Source organism: Bos indicus x Bos taurus, chromosome 25, assembly GCF_003369695.1.
Source record: "Bos indicus x Bos taurus breed Angus x Brahman F1 hybrid chromosome 25, Bos_hybrid_MaternalHap_v2.0, whole genome shotgun sequence".
NCBI classification, from domain to species: domain Eukaryota; kingdom Metazoa; phylum Chordata; class Mammalia; order Artiodactyla; family Bovidae; genus Bos; species Bos indicus x Bos taurus.
Window position 1 is genome coordinate 24,490,392 of NC_040100.1, and position 25,185 is coordinate 24,515,576.

The window sequence follows — 25,185 nt, forward strand, 5'->3', positions numbered from 1 at the left end:
CTATATCACAGCCCTATGATGGAGGATATTTCATTATTCTTATGGTAATGAAAGCTCAGAGAAGTTAAGGAACTTGCTCGCTGCACTCAGGTTGTTAGGAATTTGACTCCGGATTTGTCTGTGGAGCAATCCCTGAGTATCCTGCAGGAAGAGGCTACCATTTCATCTCTGCGCCATTTTCTTCCTAGGCTGTACTGTACAATGGTGAACATACCCTGAAGGGCTTTTCTGACTTCCTGGAAAGTCAAATCAAGATTCAGATTGAGGATGAAGATGAGGTAAGGTGAAACAGCAGTAGCCTAGACCATTCTGTCCCACACAGAACCATCAAGAGCTCAACAGATTAGGAAAGAGGGTGCCAAGACTTCTATAATCTTGTGGGAGAGAATGGAGGAGGGATCCAGGTTGGATGACTTTATTTCAAGGACACATGCTATTAGAAAGGCAGAGTTGAGAAACACATAAAATTAATAAATTTATATTAAAAAAAAAAAAAGGACAACGTCTCACACAGCTCCTAGGCTGCTTCCCTAGGTCCACTATTCTTGAGTGCTTAACCACATGTCCTGATTGGCTCCTGTGCCCTGGCATTGTTCTACAATTTCCATTCCCTCCTAATTCTGTCCATGCCTCAGTAAGCTGAAAGGGGTCATCTGTATTAGTTAGGACCCTTTCAGTTGCAAATGTCAGAAACTATAGCACTGTTTGGCTTAAGCAGCAATGGGAATTTATCCCCTATAACCAGGAGAACATCAAAGGTGGGTGGATTCTGAAGCTCAGAGTCATTTTCTGTCTCCCCATCTCTGTTTTCCTCTGTTTGCTTCATTCCCAAGCAGGCACTTCCCCACGGAGGGGCAGTGACTGCTCCACAGCTCTCAGCTAACATCTTCTCAGCTTGCAAAGAAAGTATTATTAATAATACCAGGTCTTTAGTAGTCCTAGCACATGTCCTGGAACGAATCTCAGCAGCCAGGCCTGGGGCAGCAGCACCTCTGAGCTTAGAGCAGTGAAAGGCTGCTTGGCAATACAATGGCAATTACTGCATAATTCTTGCCTCTATTTATTTTTCCTCCTCCAACCCTTTCTCCCTCCCTCTCTTCTTTTCTTAAATAGCTACTCTCTGTTGAGCAAAGTGAAGAGACAGAAAAGAAGGTATTAGCGGAGGAAAAGGAGGAACATTTTATGAAGAAAGAGCTACCAGAACAGAATTTGCCTGAGCTGGAGAATGTGACCAAGCTCGAAGGGCCAACTGAGCAGAAAGAAAAGGCTGAGGAGGAGAAGGTAGCTGAGCCAAAGGAACCTCCAACACAGGCAGAGAAACCAAGAATGAAGGAAGAACTGTAAGGCTCTCCAAAGCCAGGAAGAGAGGGTGCCCATTTTCCAGATCCTGGCATCATTTTCTGAGTTTATCCACTCCAAATAAAATTCTATATAATTGTGGTAGGTGGGTGGAGGCTGGATAATAAAAGCCCCTGAATGTCTTTGGCCCCGTGTTACTCATTACCTTTTTTCTGCTGGTGTTGCTTTAGAAGAGCTCTTTGGCCTCGAATTCAGATAGGGCTGCAAGGGAAGCCATAATAGTAACATTTAATGAGTGTTTACAACATACTGGGCATTCGCCTAGTTCTCACAGCCTCACTGAGAGCTAGGTTTCATCATCCCCATTTTACAGATGAGGAAACTGAGGCAAAGAGAGGTTGAGCAACCAGGCAGGATCACAAGGCTAGAAAGCCCTTGAAATATGATTCTGGGCAATCTCACTCCACAGGTGGTGCACACATCACCATCACCACTACCACACTGGGATCCCCAGAGAGGGTGGCTGACGCTTTCAAAGAGGTGGACTGATCTTTTTTTTTGCTTCATTTTAGCACGGTAAGAAAGAGATTTGACCCAAAATCTCTCCCTAGTCTTTCACTCAAAATGACCCATTCTCGTAAGCAACCATATGCTAGGCTAACGCTCAAGTCCCTTCTTTCCTTTTATTACCATAAAAGTAACTCCACCAAAATACATGACTCCTCCTACTTCCTTCCATGTGACTCCATCCACTATTCCCCATCTCCAACCACCAGTCTCAGCCACAGAAGTCTTCTAATTGGTCCCTCTACTGCGGCTCTGTACCTCCAAGCCCCCAACACATACATGCACACAATCCGTATTCCCTAAAGCTGTTAAAGTGATCTTTTTAAAAGCCGTTTCATGAGAGCTCACGGTACTACCCTGTTTTTCTAGTTTCTAGTGGCTACCTGCCATTCATGGTTTCCTCTTCAAAGAACTCTGACCATTTGTTTCCATCCTCACTTGTCCTGCTTCCTCTGACTCTAATTCTTCCTGCATCTCTCTCATAAGCACCACTGTAATTGCACTGGGCCTGCCCAGATAACCTCATCTCAAGACGCTGATCTTAATTATACCCACAAAGTCCCTTTTGCCATGTAAGGTAACATTCACACGGAGAAGGAAATGGCAACCCACTCCAGTGTTCTTGCCTGGAGAGTCCCAGGGACCGGGGAGCCTGGTGGGCTGCCGTCTATGGGGTCGAACAGTCAGACACGACTGAAGTGACTTAGCAGCAGCAGCAGCAGCATATTTATGCTGCTGGTTTGTGACATTCACTTAATTCGGGTATAATAGACCTTCTCAGTAAAAGGAGGGCATACTATTTTAGAAACTAAGGTCTACACAAACCACCTGGGCCTCTCCACAGCCTTCCTATTATGTAACGCAAAGGCTGATTGTACTTAATCAGGTCTCAATAGCCTGTGCCCCAGTCTCTCCTTTCCCAAACCCGGGCCTGTCCACATCCAGACTAAGCAGGGAACAGCCTGCGGCCCTGGAACTCACCGGAACCAGTTGCCCTGGCAGGAGCAGGTGTTAGTATTCAAGACACGATTCCAAGCTCACCTGCTTCAAAGCCATGTGGCTGCCAGTTGAAGGAGGGGTCCCCGGGGGCTTCTAGGAAATCACGTGGAACTAAATCACATGGAACAGAGCTCCTTACTGGCCATGAGCCAGAAAATGGGTGTGCTACTTGCCTGTCCCCCAGATGCAACTGGGGCCTTAGGAAGTGGGGGCTCATATTGGTGAATACAGTATGGGTAGGTGGGGCAGGTGATGACTCTCTGTTGGGGGGTCATTAGAGCATACAGGGAGAGAAAAACCTTTTACAGAAGGATACTGTCTCAATGAAAGGATGGGATGTGGAAGATGAGTCCAGAGGCAGGTAGATGGAGAAGATGTGGGAGGCATGGCTTAATGACTCCAATGAAGTTGCCATGTCGTCATTAAGTGTGTGGGGCTGGTGGGGGCAGGGAAGGGTGCGAAGAACAAAGAGTGGAAAAATAGCCAATTAGAGAAATATACCACAAGATGATCTAGCTGTGTTGAATGAAGGTGGTAATTACTGTTCTAAAATACAGATTTTATTATAATTCAAGTCTGACAAAGGCAACAGAACAGGAGATAACTGTCATCAAAAGATAGTTTATTATACTCTCAGATCCTAAGAGGAGGGAATATATCATGCCATGAGGGTGGCATACAGGAAAGTGCTAGGGTTGGTCGGAAGGCAGAGGAAGCAAGGGAGAAATCTGACTATAACCTGAAAATGTAGGCTTTATTGTGGTTCCCACAGGAAGGGACAGAAGAGGCAAGGTAAGCAGGTTTAGGATTGGCTAGTTGGAATAATGTCAGTAGGCTCTGGGACTTGGAAATTGTCCCTAGTTATCTGGTACCTGGTCCTGAGTGTGAGCCTGACAGAGGAGAGCTTGGGTGATGGGCTCTAGACTGGCTGTTTTGCATGTGAAAGGCATGCTCTCAGGAATATGATATTCTTAGAGATAGCAAGGTGTATCTCCAATGCTACCTATCTCCAAGGCATAGTTCACCCTCAGTGGGGCAGTCCCTCCAGAATCACCAAAGTTTCAAGATGTAAAAGCATCAAACACAAAAACTTGAATAATGTGGTTGGTTATTAGACTTAAGAATAGTCTCAGCCCAAACTCCCTATTTTCCTACCCAAGATCTCTGCCCAGACAACTTCAGGAGCTACCTGGAGCTCCATCTTTAATCCTTTAAAGACACCCAGACTTAGGTTTTGACAGAGCCTCAGAAGGAAATGGCAACCCAGGGACGGGGGAGCCTGGTGGGTTGCCGTCTCTGGGGTTGCACAGAGTCGGACACAACTGAAGCGACTTAGCAGCAGCAGCAGCAGCATGTCACCAACCAGAAATGACACTCACCACCTAGGATTGAGAAAAAAAATATTAAGAACTTTTATTTTCTTCTGAAGTTATAGCAAAGAAAGGGAAAAAAACATTCTTACGGGGGGTGGGGAGGAAATGGGCAAAGGATACAAACAGTTCAGAAAAGAATAAATAGTAAGCAAATGAAAAGATAACTTCCTTTTTCATTAAAGAACTGCAAAAGGAAATAACGATGAGATATTTCTCACTTTTCCACAAAGATGAAAGTTAATGCCCAGGGTGGCTGAGTACTGTGCTGGGATTGTAAACTAATTGTTATAGATCTCTCTGGGGTGCTGTTTGGGAAGAAATATCGCTGAAAACTGTGCTACCTCTTTTCCTATGAAATTCCCCTGAGGAGGTGAGTGAGCCTCTGCTGATAGTCACCCGACCACTAGGCCAGACAGAAGGAGAAAGCCCTCAAAGAGGCAATGCTGTGGATCACTGTCATACTTCCTGCTCAGCCTGAGTTCACACGTACCTGATTTTTCTCAATATGGCATTGCCATTAATGTGGAATTAGGTCAGGAGACCTAAGGCTGAACCAAGCCCTGTCATTCTCTACCCCATGATTGCACATCACCAAAGCAGCATCGGCAGTGACTTCCACAGTTGGTACCATTGCTATATGCCTTAACTTGCATCATCTTCTTTAATGGCCATAACAATTCTAGGACACGGGTATTCTCGTTTTATAGATGATGAAAATTACCTCTGGAAGGAAAGAAATAAGCCCACTGGCACACAAAAAACGCTGACCAGGATTCAGATAGACTGACTCCAAAGTCAGTCTGTTCATTTACAAAATTATCTACTTCTCAAGGACCTTCCTTCATGGGAATTCAAATTTCTTGATTCACAGAGCATCTGGTCCAATGATGTCTGAATTGCCTTCTGTCTCTGACCTTCAGGCATTCTCAGCTCCTTTCCTGCTCACATCGGGACCCCAGGGAAGCTGGTTGAACCCATGAGGATGGAACTTGCTTTGGAACTGAGTGGCCACAAGTATACATCCCAGTGGGGACAGTGAGCACCCCTTTTCTCCTGGAGCAGCCTGGCTTCAGATTCTGGCCTCTGCTTGGCTCCACTTTGTGCTTTTCAATGACCAAGAAAAGCCCAGGCACTTGGAATTTTTTACCCAGTTAATTTCTAACTAAAGAACCTCTCGTTGCCAAAAGATATAAAACAGAGCCCTTGTAACTCTGGGCACAACTGTGACCCCCAGTGTCAATCATTTGGGGTCTCTACCTATTAGGGAAAAGAACAACAACCACCTCACAGCCTAGAAAAGGAAAACACTGTGTCAAAAGGGAAAAATATTCCACCCCCATTAAAATAATTAAGAAACAGAACCAGAGGATCATTGGAGGAAAGACTGCCAGTGGGGGACAGATGTATATATATAGATATGATAGTCACCTACTTGTAAAAGGATTAATTCTACCTTTCTGGTTTCAGGTAAGGCTATCTGCAGCTCTCACTTCTCCTAGCCACTTCTCCCATCTAGTCTTTGCTGACTCCCATTCTGTTTGAGGGATGGGGGTCTGGAAATGAAGAGATTGGACACTTGAATCAAAGCTAGGATAAGTCATTACTCTGCTGACTATTGACTTTAAGGGCTTTGATAAATCAACTCCCCTCTCTTTAATCTTGCGCTTCCCTAACAACAATGACTACAATTTTTCCATTTGTTCAATCCATATTAGTGAAGTTCCTATTATATACTAGGCATGGGGATGGAGAGAGCAGTGAACAAGAGCATCTGCTCTGAACCTGCTTTGCACATATCATTTTTGTTAATACCGGGATGGTAATATGCAGTCTGATATTAGCCAAACTATAGTTCTCAGCCCATTAGTGGATTATGGAATCATCTGTGGGTTACATTCAGAATTTTCTCTTAATTAGATACAATAGGATATATCAGCAAGGAATGCACGTAGTAATGGTAAGAATTGTTTTATAAAACATTTATTTCATGTGTACATGTGTGTGTGTGTGTGTGTATTAGCAACTGTACTGGGTCATGGCATAAAATATTTTCCTTATAGCAGATCATGGTCACTAAGGTTTGTAAAACACTTTCCTATGAAGCAGGTTCTTTACTAAAAGGAGACTTCACACTGAGCCTGATGCATTATAGCCACTCAGTTTGTGCAAGCAATAATCTCTATTTCATAGATGAGGAAACTGAGTCTCAGTGAATTGAAATACCTTGCCCAATGTCACATGTGAGTTTACCAATCATAGTGATTGGTAAAATAGAGGTTCAAATCCTTGTTGCAGCCTCCAGGTCCTATACCTTTAACTGCCATGCTACCTTATGCTGCTATAAAAACTGGGGTATTAGTAGATTATTTTACCAGGTGAGTGAAATAATATCTGAGCACTCTGGAAACATTAAAATACATTATGAAGATTAATCACTTCTCAAACTGCTTATCTCAAGCCACTTCTTTACAATATGTGAATTGCATGAAGTCAGGGACCTTGTCTGTCATTTGGTGCTTAGCTTCCTGTTTGGCTACTCAATAAATTTCTGTTGAATGAGTAAATGCATCTAGGAAAGTTTAGAGTTTTCCATGAGGGAATCATGAGGGTGCCTCCAATAAAATGGTGAGTGCAGAACACCCAACCCCCACGTCTTGCAGGTTCCTGCTCCAGATGAGAGACTCAGCTCTTTCAAATGCACTGAGACTTGGGGAACTGAGACTGGGATGTGGTGGGAATTAAGAGTAAGGCCACAGAGGGGAAAGCTCTACCAAAGCAAGGACCACAGCACTACACACTTTTTGTGGTTCACATAAATGGCATCTCCTGGACTTGCACAGAGCACAACCAAAGCACTTTTCCCAACTGTGGGGAAGGGAGTTCCATCATGTATTTATCTCATCTGACTCTGTTCACAGGACTTCAGGGATCAGGGACAGAAGGAAATCTCAAGAGGCCAGCCTTTCCTTGCCTTTGGGAAAGTCTTCCCAGACCAGAAGAAGCTGTGAGGAGCAGAAAGGATGAAGTGTCTTTTCTCTCCGAACTTCATGTGGATGGCAGCGGTGGTGACCTCTTGGGTCATCATACCTGCAGCAACTGACACCTCATCAGCAAGTAAGTGCTGTGTGTGTAGAGAGCAGTGCCCCGTTAGCAGAAGAGGTCTCAGTCCCTCTCCTTTTATGCTTGGGATTTGCATAGTCTTTATTCTAAATTCATTTCTTATACTTTAAGGTACATAGGACTCACCCAGGAATTTTACTAAAATGTAGATTCTGATTCAGTAGGCCTGGGGTGGGGCCTGAGACTCTGCATTCTAATGAGCTCCCAGATGATGCTGATGGTGTGATCCTTGGATCACATATTGAGAGACAAAAGTTTAGAACATCACTAAGCCCGCCCCCCCGCCCCCGGCACTTTACTGGAAGGTCAAGAACATATTCAACCACACAAGAGATGTGAACATACCTGGGTGGGACCCAAAGACATCCCCTTTCACACATAAGTGACCCTTCCATTGGGTTGCACATTGCTGTTAGCTTTTTGTTGGAGAAGAGACACCTCTCCACAACCCCCAACTGGAGTTCTCTGGAGCAGAGTAAATACCATTGTGTCATTGTGGAGCACACACACTGCGGTCCTGCAACCTCCATTTGTGTCCTGGCTCTGCTGCTTACCAATGAAGCAAGTAGCTTAAACCCTCTGAATCTCAAGTTTCCTCACCTTTAAAATATGGCTAAATACAAAAGTAATTGCCCAGGGCCACTGGAGAGGATTCTATTAGCTAATGGATAGAAAATGCCTATCCCAGTGTCTGGCATATCCTAAGCACTTAATACATGAGAGCTCACCATCTTTACTGTTGTTATTGTCGTAGAGGAACACACAGAATGTCAGTGCCACTGCTAGGTAGAGAGGGGAGGCAGGGAAGGAGATCTGAGCAAAAGGCATAGAATATATCAAGTTGGGGAAGGGGTGACAGGGTTCCCCAAATCCTTACCGAAGTGTCAAGTATTATTACCTGCATTATTCCTCTGGTGGTGGAAAGGTGGATGTTTGAAAAGATGACACAGCTTGAATGCAGTGCTTAACACAAGAATGCAGGTGGGTGTTTAGACATCGGGGGAGGTTTATTTGTTTCTTTCAAAGGGAGTCTGCTATGTCTTAAAGAACCCTAAGGACCATGGAAAGAGTCTCTTGGTGAACAGTGGCCTAGTGGCCCCTACTCTGAATCTGGGCTTTTCTGCCTGCAGAAAGCTGCTCTGAATGTCACAGCAATGCCACTTGTACGGTGGACGGGGCTGCCACGACCTGCGCCTGCCAGGAGGGCTTCACTGGCGACGGCCTCGAGTGTGTGGATCTGGACGAATGCGCCGTTCTGGGGGCGCACAACTGCTCCGCCACCAAGAGCTGCGTGAATACGCTGGGCTCTTACACGTGCGTCTGCCCTGAAGGTTTTCTCCTGAGCTCGGAGCTCGGCTGCGAGGATGTGGACGAGTGTGCAGAGCCAGGGCTCAGCCGCTGCCACGCCCTGGCCACTTGCATCAATGGCGAGGGCAACTACTCGTGCGTGTGTCCTGCGGGCTACCTGGGAGACGGAAGGCACTGTGAGTGTTCCCCGGGCTCCTGTGGGCCTGGGCTAGACTGCGTGCGGGAGGGCGACGCGCTCGTGTGCGTGGACCCGTGCCAGGTGCACCGCATCCTGGACGAATACTGGCGCAGCACAGAGTACGGCTCCGGCTACATCTGTGATGTCAGTCTGGGCGGCTGGTACCGCTTCGTGGGCCAGGCCGGCGTGCGCCTGCCCGAGACCTGCGTGCCCGTCCTGCACTGCAACACGGCCGCGCCTATGTGGCTCAACGGCACGCATCCATCGAGCGACGAGGGCATCGTGAACCGCGTGGCCTGTGCACACTGGAGCGGTGACTGCTGCCTGTGGGACGCGCCCATCCAAGTGAAGGCCTGTGCCGGGGGCTACTACGTGTACAACCTGACGGCGCCCCCTGAGTGCCATCTGGCTTACTGCACAGGTGAGCGGGTGTCTCCCAGCAACCCCCCCTGGGCCCTGTGGGCGCCCCGAGAGACTGGAACTCATCCTTGTTGACTGTATCTGTGACCCTGCAGACCCCAGCTCTGTGGAGGGGACGTGTGAGGAGTGCCGTGTGGATGAGGACTGCAAATCGGATAATGGTGAATGGCACTGCCAGTGCAAACAGGACTTCAACGTCACCGGTGAGGCCGATGGGGAGGTGGGGTGGTACTCAGAAATGCCAGGGACCTGGGGAGGGACATATTCCTGTGTGTGAATTGGGGGCCTGTGGGGATGACCCAGGGTGTGCATATTATCCAATCGGAGTGGAAAGTCAGTCCAGTAATACCTATTAAAATCAGCCAGAAGCCCTCTGGATTCCTGGAGTCTCCCTTTAGTTGACCCATAAGCTCCCAGAGTTTGAGGAACAACCCCACTCCCAGGCTTCTTTCGGAGGCCCCCAAAATCCTGATGGATAAGCAGGAGGTTGCCACCTATTGGCCAAAGGCTAACCTGAGCTGTATTCCCACAGTACAAGAACACAGGCCTGGCCAGCAGTCTGTGGTTTCTTGGACTGGGCCCTCCACTGACCGGCTGAGGACCCTGAGCAGGGCCCTGGCCATCTCTAAACCTGTTTCCCTGTATACATAATGACTGAAGCAGGCTGCTGCTGCTGCTAAGTCGCTTCAGTCGTGTCCGACTCTGTGTGACCCTATAGATGGCAGCCCACCAGGCTCCCCCGTCCCTGGGATTCTCCAGGCAAGAACACTGGAGTGGGTTGCCATTTCCTTCTCCAATGCATGAAGTGAAAAGTGAAAGTGAAGTCACTCAGTCGTGTCTGTCTCTTAGGGACTCCATAGACAGCAGCCTACCAGGCTCCTCTGCCCATGGGATTTTCCAGGCAAGAGTACTGGAGTGGGTTGCCTTGGCTAGTGTTTCCCAAATTCCAGTCTTGGTTTTAGTCACAACCTTCTTTTAAGTAAACTTGGGCCGTTGAAGTTCACTAATGCGTCTTATCTGTGGGCAGTAGCAGTAATAATGAATACAATGAAAGAAAGTTGTTAAATTTCATCAGCTATGTAATACTTTAATTAAAAAAATCTAACTGGATCTCTTTATATGCTGCAAATACTTAACCAGAGGTCTGTTCTCTGTGGTTTCAAGGAAAATTGGCAAGTGTATGGTGTTAATAATAAAAACATTAGCAAATCTTGAGGATTGTCCCCTTGATACAGAAAGGATGGAAAGAAATTACCATTAACTTATTAGCTTTGTTTGCTTGCTATTTGTTTTGTTTTATTAGGATTCAATGATATTTAGTGCTGGGGCTGTGGAGTCTGGCAGGCTACAGTCTGTCCATAGAGTTGCAAAGAGTTGGACATGTCTGAGCACACAGAGAGAGCAGCGAATGACCCAAATGTGTTACTTTTCTTTGCGTACAGCCTAGGCTTAGGGTGACATGGGCTGGTGGTTAGTCATGTGGATCCATCCAGTGATACTTGGAACCCAGTCTCATGTCTCCACCTCCCTGAGAGGGGAGACCACAGCATGACTCTGAGTACTCCCAGCTGGTTGGCTGGTGGCCAACCCAGCTAGCTGGACCTGGGCCCTGGGGATGTGCTAAACCTTGAACTGTGGTCACAGGCCTCCAATCCTGCCTTCCCTGACCATTTCAGATCTCTCCCTCCTGGAGCGCAGGCTGGAATGTGGGGTTGATGACATTAAGTTGTCCCTGAGCAAGTGCCAGCTGAAGAGTCTGGGCTTTGAGAAGGTCTTCATGTACCTGCATGACAGCCAGTGCTCAGGCTTCACTGAGAGGGGCGACCGGGACTGGATGTCTGTGGTGACCCCAGCCAGGGATGGCCCCTGTGGGACAGTGATGACGGTACGTTCTGGCCGGTATGGGACAGGGTAGGAGCACAGCCCCACCACTTACTAGTTGTGTGAATTGGGTGAGTTATTTAACCTGGATGTGGCTCAGCTTCCTCCACTGAAAATGGAGTAATAGTAACTCCTTCATAGGGTTCAGATCAGATCAGATCAGATCAGTCGCTCAGTCGTGTCTGACTCTTTGCGACCCCATGAATTGCAGCATGCCAGGCCTCCCTGTCCATCACCAACTCCTGGAGTTCACTGAGACTCACGTCAATCGAGTCAGTGATGCCATCCAGCCATCTTATCCTCTGTTGTCTCCTTCTCCTCTTGCCCCCAATCCCTCCCAGCATCAGAGTCTTTTCCAATGAGTCAACTCTTCACATCAGGTGGCCAAAGTACTGGAGTTTCAGCTTTAGCATCATTCCCTCCAAAGAAATCCCAGGGCTTATCTCCTTCAGAATGGACTGGTTGGATCTCCTTGCAGTCCAAGGGACTCTCAAGAGTCTTCTCTAACACCACAGTTCAAAAGCATCAATTCTTCAGCGCTCAGCTTTCTTCACAGTCCAACTCTCACATCCATACATGACCACAGGAAAAACCATAGCCTTGACTAGACAGACCTTTGTTGGCAAAGTAATGTCTCTGCTTTTGAATATGTTATCTAGGTTGGTCATAACTTTCCTTCCAAGGAGTAAGCATCTTTTAATTTCATGGCTGCAGTCACCATCTGTAGTGATTTTGGAGCCCAGAAAAATAAAGTCTGACACTGTTTCCACTGTTTCCCCATCTATTTCCCATGAAGTGATGGGACCAGATGCCATAATCTTTGTTTTCTGAATGTTGAGCTTTAAGCCAACTTTTTCACTCTCCACTTTCACTTTCATCAAGAAGCTTTTGAGTTCCTCTTCACTTTCTGCCATAAGGGTGGTGTCATCTGTATATCTGAGGTTATTGATATTTCTCCCAGCAATCTTGATTCCAGCTTGTGTTTCTTCCAGTCCAGCATTTCTCATGATGTACTCTGCATATAAGTTAAATAATCAGGGTGACAATATACAGCCTTGATGTACTCCTTTTCCTATTTGGAACCAGTCTGTTGTTCCATGTCCAGTTCTAACTGTTGCTTCCTGACCTGCATACAAATTTCTCAAGAGGCAGATCAGGTGGTCTGGTATTCCCATCTCTTTCAGAATTTTCCACAGTTTATTGTGATCCACACAGTCAAAGGCTTTGGCATAGTCAATAAAGCAAAAATCGATGTTTTTCTGGAACTCTCTTGCTTTTTCCATGATCCAGCGTATGTTGGCAATTTAATCTCTGGTTCCTCTGCCTTTTCTAAAACCAGCTTGAACGTCAGGAAGTTCATGGTTCACATGTTGCTGAAGCCTGGCTTGGAGAATTTTGAGCATTACTTTAGTAGCGTGTGAGATGAATGCAATTGTGCGGTAGTTTGAGCATTCTTTGGCATTGTCTTTCTTTGGGATTGGAATGAAAACTGACATTTTCCAGTCCTGTGACCACTGATGAGTTTTCCAAATTTGCTGGCCTGTTGAGTGCAGCATCATCTTTCAGGATTTGGAATAGCTCAACTGGAATTCCATCACCTCCACCAGCTTTGTTCATAGTGATGCTTTCTAAGGCCCACTTGACTTCACATTCCAGGATGCCTGGCTCTAGGTCAGTGATCACACCATCATGATTATCTGGGTCGTGAAGATCTTTTTTGTACAGTTCTTCTGTGTATTCTTGCCATCTCTTCTTAATATCTTCTGCTTCTGTTAGGTCCATACCATTTCTGTCCTTTATCGAGCCCATCTTTGCATGAAATGTTTCTTTGGTATCTCTGATTTTCTTGAAGAAATCTCTAGTCTTTCCCATTCTGTTGTTTTCCTCTATTTCTTTGCATTGATCGCTGAAGAAGGCTTTCTTATCTCTTCTTGCTATTCTTTGGAACTCTGCATTCAGATGCTTATATCTTACCTTTTCTCCTTTGCTTTTCGCTTCTCTTCTTTTCACAGCTATTTGTAAGGCCTCCGCAGACAGCCATTTTGCTTTTTTGCATTTCTTTTCCATGGGGATGGTCTTGATCCCTGTCTCCTGTACAATGTCATGAACCTCATTCCATAGTTCATCAGGCACTCTATCTATCAGATCTAGGCCCTTAAATCTATTTCTCACTTCCACTGTATAATCATAAGGGATTTGATTTAGGTCGTACCTGAATGGTCTAGTGGTTTTCCCTACTTTCTTCAATTTAAGTCTGAATTTTGCAATAAGGAGTTCATGGTCTGAGCCACAGTCAGCTCCTGGTCTTGTTTTTACTGACTGTATAGAGCTTCTCCATCTTTGGCTGCAAAGAATATAATCAATCTGATTTCGGTGTTGACCATCTGGTGATGTCCATGTGTAGAGTCTTCTCTTGTGTTGTTGGAAGAGGGTGTTTGTTATGACCAGTGCATTTTCTTTGCAAAACCCTATTAGTCTTTGCCCTGCTTCATTCCATATTCCAAGGCCAAATTTGCCTGTTACTCCAGGTGTTTCTTGACTTCCTACTTTTGCTTTCCAGTCCCCTATAATGAAAAGGACATCTGTTTTGGGTGTTAGTTCTAAAAGATCTTGTAGGTCTTCATAGAACCGTTGAACTTCAGCTTTTTCAGCATTACTCATTGGGGCATAGACTTGGATTACTGTGATATTGAATGGTTTGCCTTGGAAACAAACAGAGATCATTCTGTTGTTTTTGAGATTGCATCCAAGTACTGCATTTCTGACTCTTTTGTTGACCATGATGGCTACTGCATTTCTTCTGAGGGATTCCTGTCTGCAGTAGTAGATATAATGGTCATCTGAGTTAAATTCACCCATTCCAGTCCATTTCAGTTTGCTGATTCCTCGAATGTCAACATTCACTCTTGCCATCTCTTGTATGACCACTTCCAATTTGCCTTGATTCATGGACCTGACATTCCAGGCTGCTATGCAGTATTGCTCTTTATAGCATCAGACCTTGCTTCTATCACCAGTCACATCCACAGCTGGGTATTCTTTTTGCTTTGGCTCCATCCCTTCATTCTTTCTGGAGTTATTTCTCCACTGATCTCCAGTAGCATATTGGGCACCTACTGACTTCATAGGGTTAGGAGAGTTAAAGGAGTTACTGTGTGCAAAGTGGTTAGTACAAGTGACTGGCACAAAGTAAGTGCTCGATAAATGTCAGTTTCAAATGAAGAGGACAATCCATAGTGATAGTTCCCCATTTGACAGATGGGAAAGGTAGTACCCCAACAGAGCAATGACTATTCTAAGCCAGTAGGTATCAGCACTGAGTTCAGAAGCAGATCTGTTTGTCTCTGATGGTTCCTGGGAGGCAGAGTCTGCACTTTGAGTGTTCAGAGAGCCAGGGCCTCAGCTACAGAAGCCTCCTCCAAAGGGACCCAGAGGTAAACATTTGTGTGAGTGGGTTCTGCTTCCTCGCATCTCCCTCATCCCCCACATAGAGAAAAAAAAAAAGACATAAGAAACAAGGAAATAATTGTCACTTGCCAAATATGACTTTTTGACAATCTGCCATTAATGATGACTCAGTATGTGATTTTTAGTCTTTTGGCATGCACGAGAGGAGGCATGAGGTGATGGGAAGAGTCCAGGCTTCTTAGACCCCCTGTACCATGGATAAGTTACCCAGTTCCCATGAACTTCCATCTATATTAAGGAGGTGGTCATCCTGCCTGTCAGGGTCATTGAAGGATCCGTGCAAAGATGCAGTAGGGACATTCAGCTTGGGAGGGGGGTGCCTAGCTCATGACTCATGCTAATGGAAACTGGGAGGGCAGTTTCAGCAGTTTCAATGCCTTTGGTTTTGAATCCTACTCAGATTCTATTCCTTTTCCGCCCTTCCTCCCCCCACCTTCCTACCCCAATACAGAGGAATGAGACCCACGCCACATACAGCAACACTCTCTACCTGGCAGATGAGATCATCATCCGTGACCTCAACATCAGAATCAACTTTGTGTGCTCCTATCCCCTGGACATGAAAGTCAGCCTGAAGACCTCCCTGCAGCCAATGGTCAGGTGCGGCCAGAGAGGGTCCCCAGTGTCCCTGGCCAACTCCACCCCACAAACCCTTGGCCGCCAGGACCTCAGCTTCTCTGTCAGCTGCCACCAATAAGGAGTTGATTGGAGGCGGTCAGCTGGGAGGCAGTGTTGGACTCCAAAAAGAGTCCATAAGGAACCCAGCTAGGAAATCTGGAGCCCACTTTCAAATCCTGGCTCTATCTCACAAATGGCTTTGGGAAATTGATAACCCTATTCTAGGCGTCAGTCTTCTCATATGTTAAATGGATTTAGCAGTAAAGTACTGTCTTTCTTAGAAGCACAAAAGTGCTCTGCAGTGGTGAAACCCATATTAGGGTCCCTGGTTTATCTGAGGGGTAGAGTGGTTGGCCCAAAAGAAAGAAGGTTGGAGTCTCAGTTCAGACCTGCTATGGGACTGGGCAAATTGTACCCCATATTTGGATCTCAGTTTCTTTCTCTGTAAATAGGAGAAATTTGAATAAAGAGGGGTTTACAAATTATGCTTCTTGGAGTGTGAAGGTCTTTAAGGAGGTGATTTGGGGATGTGAACCAGAGAACTTTTTAAATTTTATTTTTTCAATTGAAGTATAGTTGATATACAATGTTGTGTTAATGTCTATGCATTCTTTTTTAATATTCTTTTCCATTATGGTTTGTCATAGGTTATTGATTCTAGGTTCTAGTGCTATACAGTAGGACCTTGCTGTTTATCCGTTCTGTGTATAATAGCTTAAATCTGCTAATCCCAACCCCCTACACCAGCCCCACTTCCCCTGACAGCCACAGATCTGTTCTATAAATCTGTGAGTCTATTTCTATTTCATAGATTGCTTCGGTTGTGCCATATTTTAGATTCTACATGTAAGTGATATCATATGATATTTATCTTTCTCTTTCTGACTTTACTTAGTATGATAATCTCTAGTTTCTTCCATGTTGCTGCAAATGGCATTATTTCATCCTTTTTTATAGCTGAGTAGTATCCCATCATGTATATGTACCACATCTTCTTTATCAATTTTATTACTTAGAAAATAAAAGGATCCTGTTGCTAAATAAACTTGAACATTTCTGAATAGGATGAATCACAAGCCAATGATGCAGATACTTGGAAAAAAATAATAGTTGTGATAATAACAAGTGTTTAGCAAGAGCTGACCATATGTCAGGCATTGTGCTAAGTGCTCTAGACGAAACACCTCACTGAAATCTTAGCATGGCCTAGAAGGTTTAAATATTATTATTATTGAAATTGAAGTTCAAAGAAAATTTGGTAATTTGTCCAAAGTGGTAGAGGACAGTAAGTTACAGAACTGGGATTCAAACCCAGGCCATCCGGCATAGAGCCTCCACTCTACCATGACCTTTTTTTTGAAGCTTGTCCATGGTCACATGTTTTCTGGATCAACCAGACTTGGGAAGGGCACCTGCCACTGATGAAGGTGCTTGGCTGACTTGAAGGAAGCCAGTTGCTCCTTGTCTGCCTCTGTGTGGAACATCACCTGGCCAAGAAGTGCTCTGGAGCAATGTGGCCATGCCCCAGACCTGCTAGGTTCCAGGGAACAAAACAGCTGTATGCAGATCTCTCTCTGGCTTAAGCTAGAAATCTCATCCCAGTTGAATACCAAGTCCAAACAAATAACCCAGTACTCACCTCTAAAATGGACTTCCGCATTACTATTTCTCATGTACCCCTTTCCTGGGGCATCAGTCTTTCAGTGTCCTTTGTAGGATAATCCCCATGGAGTTGCCATCAGTGTGGCTGTTTTTAATGTGATTTAAAATAATGCATTTTAAAAATCCTAATCTTCTGCTGTAGGTGGAACCAGAACTCTGACTAAGGCCTGTAGGACTCATAGCCCATCTTTTAAAACTGTTCTATATTAAGATCAAAAAAGGAATCTAGATGATTCCCTTGAGAATGTTTTTGCCACACTTAAATGCAAGGGCCACCATGTGAAGGGGTAGACGTGTTACAGAAAAATATGATCTCTGGAGCAGAAGCAGCAGCGTCACCTGGGAGCTTATTAGAAATGCAGAACCTTTAGCCCTATCCCAAAGCTACAGATCCAGAATTTGCACTTCAACAAGATCCCTAAGTGACCTGTGTGTGATTATTGTATTTTGCAGAGCAGTGGTTGGTGGATTCCAGTCCTGTTGCTGGATAAAATTCCAAATAACTGCCAGGGATGGCCCAGGAATGCAGATCAGAAAGAGTGACCTATCTGTTGCTGTTCTTGGTTCTGGTTGTCTCACCAGCCTCTCTCCCCCTGCAGTGCCCTCAACATCAGCATGGGCGGGACCGGCACATTCACCGTGCGAATGGCACTCTTCCAGAGCCCTGCCTACACACAGCCCTACCAAGGCTCCTCTGTGACCCTGTCCACAGAAGCGTTTCTCTACGTCGGCACCATGCTGGATGGGGGTGACTTGTCCCGGTTTGTACTGCTCATGACCAACTGCTATGCCACACCCAGCAGCAATGCCACAGACCCCTTGAAATACTTCATCATCCAGGACAGGTAAGGCCTGTTGGATGGAATTTGGGGCTGGGGAGGGACTTTAGACTTGGATGGGTACAAAGTACATCTTCACATTCATTCACCTCTAGCTGAAATTTAGCACTGTCATTCATTATGATATAGGCAACAAACCAGAGAAGTATTAGCAGGACATTTGAAGACATTTAAACAAGTCAGTATTTTTACTGATTTTACTATATTGTAGTATTAGAATTTCAACTAGATCTCATTATTTGATATATACCAAATACTTGTACTTGTAAATATATAGTTATATCCAGATATGTAAATACATGATGTATTAAGTTTAATATTTTAAGAATTATATTTAATTTTTTTTATTATCTTATGTAATTTAGTGTATGCATTTAAAGCATTACTTTTGACGAGGAGTGCATAGGCTTCACCAGATGGCAGAGGGGGTCTAGGATTCAGAAAAGGATGAGGAACGTGATGGAAAGGCAGGCCCTGGACAGGAGCAGGCTGGCACTTGGCTGGGAGGAATACAGCAGAGGCATGGTTAGAAAAGGGTCAGTGGAAACAGGGAGGACACAGATGGACCGCTTTTAACTCAAACACATTAGAGAAACATGAACCACACTGTGAGAAAGTGGTTCACATTTTCATTCATAAATTGAACAGATATTTTTGGAAGCTTATTGTGTGCCAGGCTATGTGGATAACAGTGAATAGAAGAGACAAAAGTCTGCACCCTTATCGCTGATATTCTAAGTGGGGAGATCAACAATTAAACGAAAGTGCCATCCATGGCATGTGAATGATGACGGTGCTATAGAGAAAAAAATGAAGCAGGAAAAAGGGAGGGGAGTTGCTGTCTTAATAGTGCAGTCAGAGAAAGTGCTCCCAGGAGACCCTGACCTATTTCTGTCTCACTTCTCTTAAAATCTGCCTGGTCACGTCAATTGGGTGCTCATCTGGTGTTCACACTTCCGTTATTTGCTAATCTCCCTTTACAACAAAAAGAAAGGAGAGCAGAAGTCTTTTGGGGGTCTTTTACAATCAACAGTGTTGAAGTAAAATGCAACAGTAGTGTCTGACTGTGTTTGTATGGTCGTGTTTTATATATGGCAAGCAATGTGCTATGTTCTCAGTCGTTCAATTCTTTGTGACCCCACAGACTGTAGCCTGCCAGGTTCCTCTGTCCATGTAAGTCTGCAGGCAAGAGTACTGAAGTGGGTTGCCATTTCCTACTCCAGGGGATCTCCCTGACCTCAGGATGGAACCCTCATCTCTTGCATCTCCTGTATTGGCAGGTGGAGATTCTTTATTTTGCCACCTGGGAAGCCCTTGGTATGCTATTTGTGGTCATGATCTTTTTTAAAAAAAACGTTTGTAGATTTAAAGAAAAATAGTAATAATAATAATAATAAAATAATGTAAAATAATAGTACAGGTGTTGGCAAACAGGAAAACATTCAGGGAGGTGGTTTCTGTATTAGGCAAAAAAGAACTGAAATTTGAAAAATATTGACATGACCTTGACTGGGACATCATGGAGACTTGGGCTCATAGCATGGGTTTGCTGTTTCTTAGTTCAAGAAACAGCAAACAGTTCTTAGTTCTTAGTTTGCTGTTTCTTAGTTCAAGAAACAGCAAACAGTTCTTAGTTCAGCTCATCTGTCTGGATATTCATGTTCTCATATGTGAAACAGGCATGAAGAAAATCTACTGTGCAGGGATTTTTAAGCTTGTGTGTGTGTGTATACATATATATATATATTTATCTGAGTATAAAGGTAGAGCAGGTATATTGTGAAAAGCTTAAAAAGTCTTGAAAACGAAGCATGAAGAAATGCTGGCTGTGGCCTGTGTTTCTGCCATGGCATGAGTGGGAGCTGGGCTGAGGACTGCCAGTCTGTGAGTTGTTCAGAATATCACAGGGGTGTAAGGAGGAGATGAGTTGAGGAGGTGCTTAGGCGCTGGGGGAGACACGTGGGCGCCTTACTTGGGTTGACTGCCTGGGGCTGCCAAGGGCAGTGCTGGCTGCCTCTTACTCTGCTTTTTGTAAGGTGGGTCTCCTTAACCACAGGGCTTTTCTTTTGTCAAGTAGAGTCAGATTTGAATTGTGGGGGACACAGAACAAAATGAACATCATTCCGAGAAGTTTCTTTCTCGGTCCTCCAATGCAGTCAGCCTTCAGCCCCTTTTCTAAGTCCATTTTGAGCGGATAGTGTCAAAAAGCAGACGGGGTGCCCAATTTGCCTGCTCAGAGTGCCTGTGTACCCTGATCCAGCCCAGCACTCACGTGAGTCTCTGGATGTGCAGTTTTGAGTTTCTGCGTGTTTGGGTGCGCTGGGTAATAATGTGTGCTGATGAGCACACATACACACCCCAACTTGGCCAGCAGCCTTCAGTGCTCAGAGGTTTCCAATGTTAGAATTAACACCAGGCACTAGTAGATAGCCAATAAATGGTAGGTAATGACTCCTGCCTGGAAAATCCCACGGACAGAGGAGCCTGGCAGGTTTCGGTCCATGGGGTCGCTAAGAGTCGGACACGACTGAGCGACTTCACTTTCACGTTTCACTTCCATGCCTTGGAGAAGGAAATGGCAACCCACTCCAGTACTCTTTCCGGGAGAATCCCAGGGTTGGCGGAGCCTGGTGGGCTGCTGTCTATGGGATCGCACAGAGTCGGATACGACTGAAGCGACTTAGCAGCAGCAGCAGCAGCAATAACTCCTGAATGCCATTTCCTGAGAAATCAAAAAGTGCTTACTTAAGGATACACTTACTTAAGTGCTTACTTACTATCCTTAAGTAACTGTCCTTAAGCTCTGAACTGATTACATTTGTATTTTAGAGTCACATACATGTAGCACCCATTGTACGCCATATACTGTTTACTTTGTAATTTTAACTCATTTAATTATCGCAACTGTCTTACGATGTAAGCTAAAATTATTATTCCTGGCACATAGGTAGGGCAACGGGCTCAGAGAGATTGAGTAAATTGCCCATAGTCACACAGCTAATAAGTGATAGAGTGAGATCTGAACCCAGGAAGTCTGGCCCCAGAGTGTTTGCATAACCAACCATGTTATGTGATGTCCCCTTCCCAGATGTCCACGTGCTGCGGACTCAACCATCCAAGTGGAGGAGAATGGGGAGTCCCCTCAGGGCCGGTTTTCTGTCCAGATGTTCCGTTTTGCTGGAAACTACGACCTGGTGTACCTGCATTGTGAAGTGTATCTCTGTGACACCGTGAATGAAAAGTGCAGACCTGTGAGTCAGTCTGCTTGCCACACCCTCACACCCAACTCCCGTAACCCAAGACACTTGGCCACAAGGTGAAAAGAAAACAAAACATCTCTGCCATATTTCCATTTTAGTACGGGGCTAGTCAGAGCTACAAGACGAGGCTGCCATGGCCAGACAGGAGACTAGGCTGTGCAGAAGCTGGGTGAGATCAGGGCACTGCAGTAGGCTGGTGAACCTCTCATTTATCTGCAAGCTTGTGTTCTAATAGCAGAAACTGACATTTTTAAGCACTGTGTGCAATTTGCACGTGTTAACTTTTTGATACTTCACAGCAACTCTATAAGGGAGGTATTTTATTAGCCCCTTTTTCCATATGGGGAGAGAGGCTTAGAAAATGTAAGTGACTTGCCTAAGATCATACACCTAACAAACGGCAGAGCTGGGACATGAACGCATGTATACAGATCTCCTAACAACCCCTGCCTCTACCATCCTCAAGTTCCAGCCTGAGGCAAGAGGTTGCTCTTATGAAGGGTGCACCCAGCTCCCCATGGCAGGGCCTCATTCAGTCTCTCTTGTGGAAAGGTTTCTTTGTCACCCTCTCCCTGCAGACCTGCCCTGAGACCAGATTCCGCAGTGGGAGCATCATAGACCAAACCCGTGTCCTGAACTTGGGTCCCATCACACGGAAGGGTAAGAAGGCCACTCCCCTCTCCATGTTCTTGGTGAGAAATGTTCTCTGGAGATGAGGTGAGGTGAGAGAACCTGGCACTTGGGATCTTCCTGGGGTCCGAAGAGCTGGAGCAAGTAAATCCTGTGAGACGAGGTAGACTATAAGCTGCCTTCCTCCTGCAGGTTCTCATTCATTGCACGGCTGTCTTCTCATGCCTGCCTTGTGGCAGGCCTTGTGTTAGTGGCTGGGGGTTCAGGATGAGCAGCAATGGGTACAAGCCTGGCTCGTGTGCCACTTATGGACTGGTAGAGGAGACATCATTTAAATAATCATGTGTCTCTGGAGTTGTGATAAGTGCAGGCATGAACATGGATCAGGAACTCTGAGCTCTTGCCACAGGGGAAGCAGACCTAGTCTAGAGGATTAGGGAAGAAAGGAAGTGAGGTTTGGAAACTGAGAAAGGATTAAGTAACTGGGGTCAGGAGAAATGGAAAAGAGGGAGGAATCCCAAGGAGAGAGTAGAGAATGAGCAAAAGGCCTGTGCGGGAGGGAACCCAGGGTGCTAGAGGAACTGGCCAGGCAGGCTGAAAGGAGGAGGGGAGGTTGGTGTGGGTGAGCTGATGGAGGTGCGGGACCAGACCACGTGAGGCCTTATCAGTTCAGTTCAGTTGCTCAGTCGTGTCTGACTCTTTGCAACCCCATGAACCGCAGCACGCCAGGCCTCCCTGTCCATCACCAATTCCCGGAGTTTACCCAAACTCATGTCCATTGAGTCGGTGATGCCATCCAACCATCTCATCCTCTGTCATCCCCTTCTCCTCCTGCCCTCAATCTTTCCCAGCATCAGTATCTTTTAAGATGAGTCAGCTCTTCACATCAGGTGGCCAAAGTATTGGAGTTTCAGCTTCAACATCAGTCCTTCCAATGATAGTACTTCTCTTTTTTCTTCTTCTCCTTCCCCTTCCCTTTCTCCTTCTTCTAATTGAAATATAAATAACATGTAGTTCTTGCTAAGGTTTTGGGCCCTTTCTCTTGAAAGTAGACAGCAGCCCCCGAGGGATCCAAAGCAGGGGAGTGAGATGACCAGATTGGGGTTTTTTAAAGACCACACTCTGGCTGCAAGGAAGAGCAGATGGAAGGGGCTTCTTCCAGGCTTCCCGTGCACTGATCCTTCTGTTTCCTCCCACAGGGGGCCAGGCTGCAATGTCAAGGGCTGCTCCCAGTAGCTTGGGTAAGTTCAGATCCTCTTTGCACAGGGACTTGACCAAAACCTTCATCTGGGGCTTTTATCTGTTGGCCTAGGGCGTGCTGGAGTGCCTGGTCTGCTTGGCCTGAGCTCTGAAGAGGTGACTGCGTGTGTGGAAAGTGCTGGACCTGGGGCTGCACATGCACGCACATACCTGTGCTGTCCCACGACAGTGCACATAGACGCAGGCACACACAAGAGCGGGCACACACAAGGTGCACAAGAGCGAACATCACCTAGACTTTTTCACACACACCCACGAGGTCACATGCACATATTCATACTCACACACAAAACGTCATTACAGCTGCAGCTGCTTGTGTGTGGATCTGCATATGCCGACATATGCATGCTTGTCACACACCTGTAAGCAGTGGACACGCACACTGCGTTGTGATCTGCACCTTGAGCATTTCCTGAAGCTTCAAGATGTATCTCTAACACCTTTGTCAGGATGTTTGGAGCCAGGATGAACATGGCAGACAAACAAAAAACTCTGTTTTCTGCTTTTCTGCTCCTCTGACCACAAAGACCAGAGACCGGCAGCATTTTAATGGCCCTTGACTTTTATGGCTGCTAAATTGTCTGAAAATCTGGATTAAAAAGTGAATCTGTGTAATTGTTGCTCTGCTTGGCTCTTGGCACCTAGATCTGAGTGGGTTGTTACACCAACCTAGTGTTTGACATAAGCTAGTTCATTCCAGTATCAGTGAGCTCAGTCCTGGAGAGGCAAGGTGCCCCCAAGAGGCTTGCCCTTTGTGACTATCCCTCAAGGTCACCGAGGTTGAGTAGGTTGGTCACTTCACAGGAGTACCCTTTTGAGTGGCTATCAGCTAGTGCCTGCAGAAAGGCTGCCTTTTTCAGATTGGCCCATCTGGGAGGGCACCTTTTTCTAACTGGTTTTCAGGGCAGGTAAAGAAAAAATTTCCTTTTTCTAACTGATCCAGTCAGATAACATGTTCTTTCCTAATTGGTCAATTTAGAGGAGGCATTTTATGTTAGTTTTGCCATAAAATGTGCACATCAGTGCTAGCAGCAACCCTGTAATCTCTTTCTTTTCAGGGCTTCTGCAGGTCTGGCTGCCTCTGCTTCTGTCGGCCACTTTGACCCTGATGTCTCCGTGATCCGTGGCCGGAAATCCTGTACTCTGTGGCTACCAAACTCACTTTCTACTGACTGGCGAGGCCATGCAGGCTAGCACTCCACCCATAGAGAAAGGAGCCCACACTTCAGTCACTCTGCTCCTATTTTTCTCCCCTTTAATCCTTGTTACCAAAAAATAGCCTGTGTCTTTAAATGCTGCTTTCTCTCAAAATGGGTCTTGTGATATGTCTGTTCATGAGGCCCCTATCTCCTTAAAGGGTATTGCAAAATAATAATTAAAAAAAGCTCAGTCTATGAGTCATTCATTCATTCAATAAGTATTTATTGAGCACCTGCTCCGTGTAGGCACTGTCTGTGGTGCTAAGGATCTGACTGTGAGAAAAAGCAGACTCTATTCCTGCCCTAATGGACTTCACGGTCTGGTCACAGACTGGGTTCAACTCTGGTTTTATGAGCTTAAATAAAATGCACACTGTCTCTGAACTTTATCCATCCATCTATCCTTTCAGTCAGTCAAGAAATATTTGCTGGTAACCTACTATGATTCAGGCAATGTGCTGGGGATACATCAGTAAACAACCTCTGCCTTCCCAGAGCTTAAGGTCTGGAAGGGGAAAAGACAAGTAATTATAAGTCTGTCAAGCATTGCAGAAATGGAGGGTATAACAGGACTGCTGCTTCTATCATATGGGGATAATTATGATACCCTCACAGGGTTCGTTCAGCTTTCCAGAAACATCTATTTGAGCACCCAGTACGTGCCAGGCACAATGCTAGGTGCTGGGAAAAGATAGTCCTGAATAGGATAGACACAGCCCCAGGCTCTGGAGCGTCACAATCCTTATATAAGGGACTTAGATGGCATGTCCCGCCATCCTTTGTACTTCTCTCCCTGCCCAATGCAGGAGATGCAGACCTGTTTACAAGGACTTGGCAGCAGAAACAGAAAGCAGACCATTAACTCCATTGAGAGAGGATGTTTTGCAAGGGAGACCTCTAGGAGGTTCCTTGGAGGCACAGCTGGAGACCACCCAGGAGACCCAGATGTCTCAAGGGGCTCTGAACTTCTTTGACAAGCGGACCAAAGGCAGTTGATGCTCATGAGAAATGTCCACCTCGATGCCAGCTGCTTCCCTGGACCCCAGCTGTGGCTTTCAGAAGAGACCAAGGCCCTGACCCATTTTTAGAATCTCTGATCCCAGG

The 25,185-nt window shown here is 45.8% G+C and overlaps 2 protein-coding genes across 2 annotated transcripts in view; both read left to right on the forward strand.

The window, feature by feature from the left end:
* Positions 1-1,462, forward strand: part of PDILT (protein disulfide isomerase like, testis expressed) — a 44,669-nt gene extending 43,207 nt beyond the window's left edge. Inside the window, exons 10-11 of the mRNA XM_027528225.1 lie at positions 189-278; positions 1,114-1,462. Of these exons, the coding sequence (XP_027384026.1) occupies positions 189-278; positions 1,114-1,344 (321 nt within the window). The 3' untranslated portion in view covers positions 1,345-1,462. The remainder of the gene's footprint in view (positions 1-188; positions 279-1,113) is intronic.
* A 4,134-nt stretch (positions 1,463-5,596) lies between these two features.
* UMOD (uromodulin) lies at positions 5,597-24,283 on the forward strand. Its single transcript, XM_027528030.1, has 11 exons — positions 5,597-5,705; positions 7,157-7,352; positions 8,489-9,265; positions 9,360-9,467; positions 10,941-11,149; positions 15,065-15,213; positions 17,493-17,738; positions 20,821-20,983; positions 21,571-21,652; positions 22,822-22,863; positions 23,941-24,283. Exons 2-11 carry the CDS (start codon positions 7,259-7,261, stop codon positions 24,000-24,002), a joined length of 1,932 nt encoding a protein of 643 aa, XP_027383831.1. The 5' UTR covers positions 5,597-5,705; positions 7,157-7,258; the 3' UTR covers positions 24,003-24,283.
* The last annotated feature ends 902 nt before the right edge of the window (positions 24,284-25,185 follow it).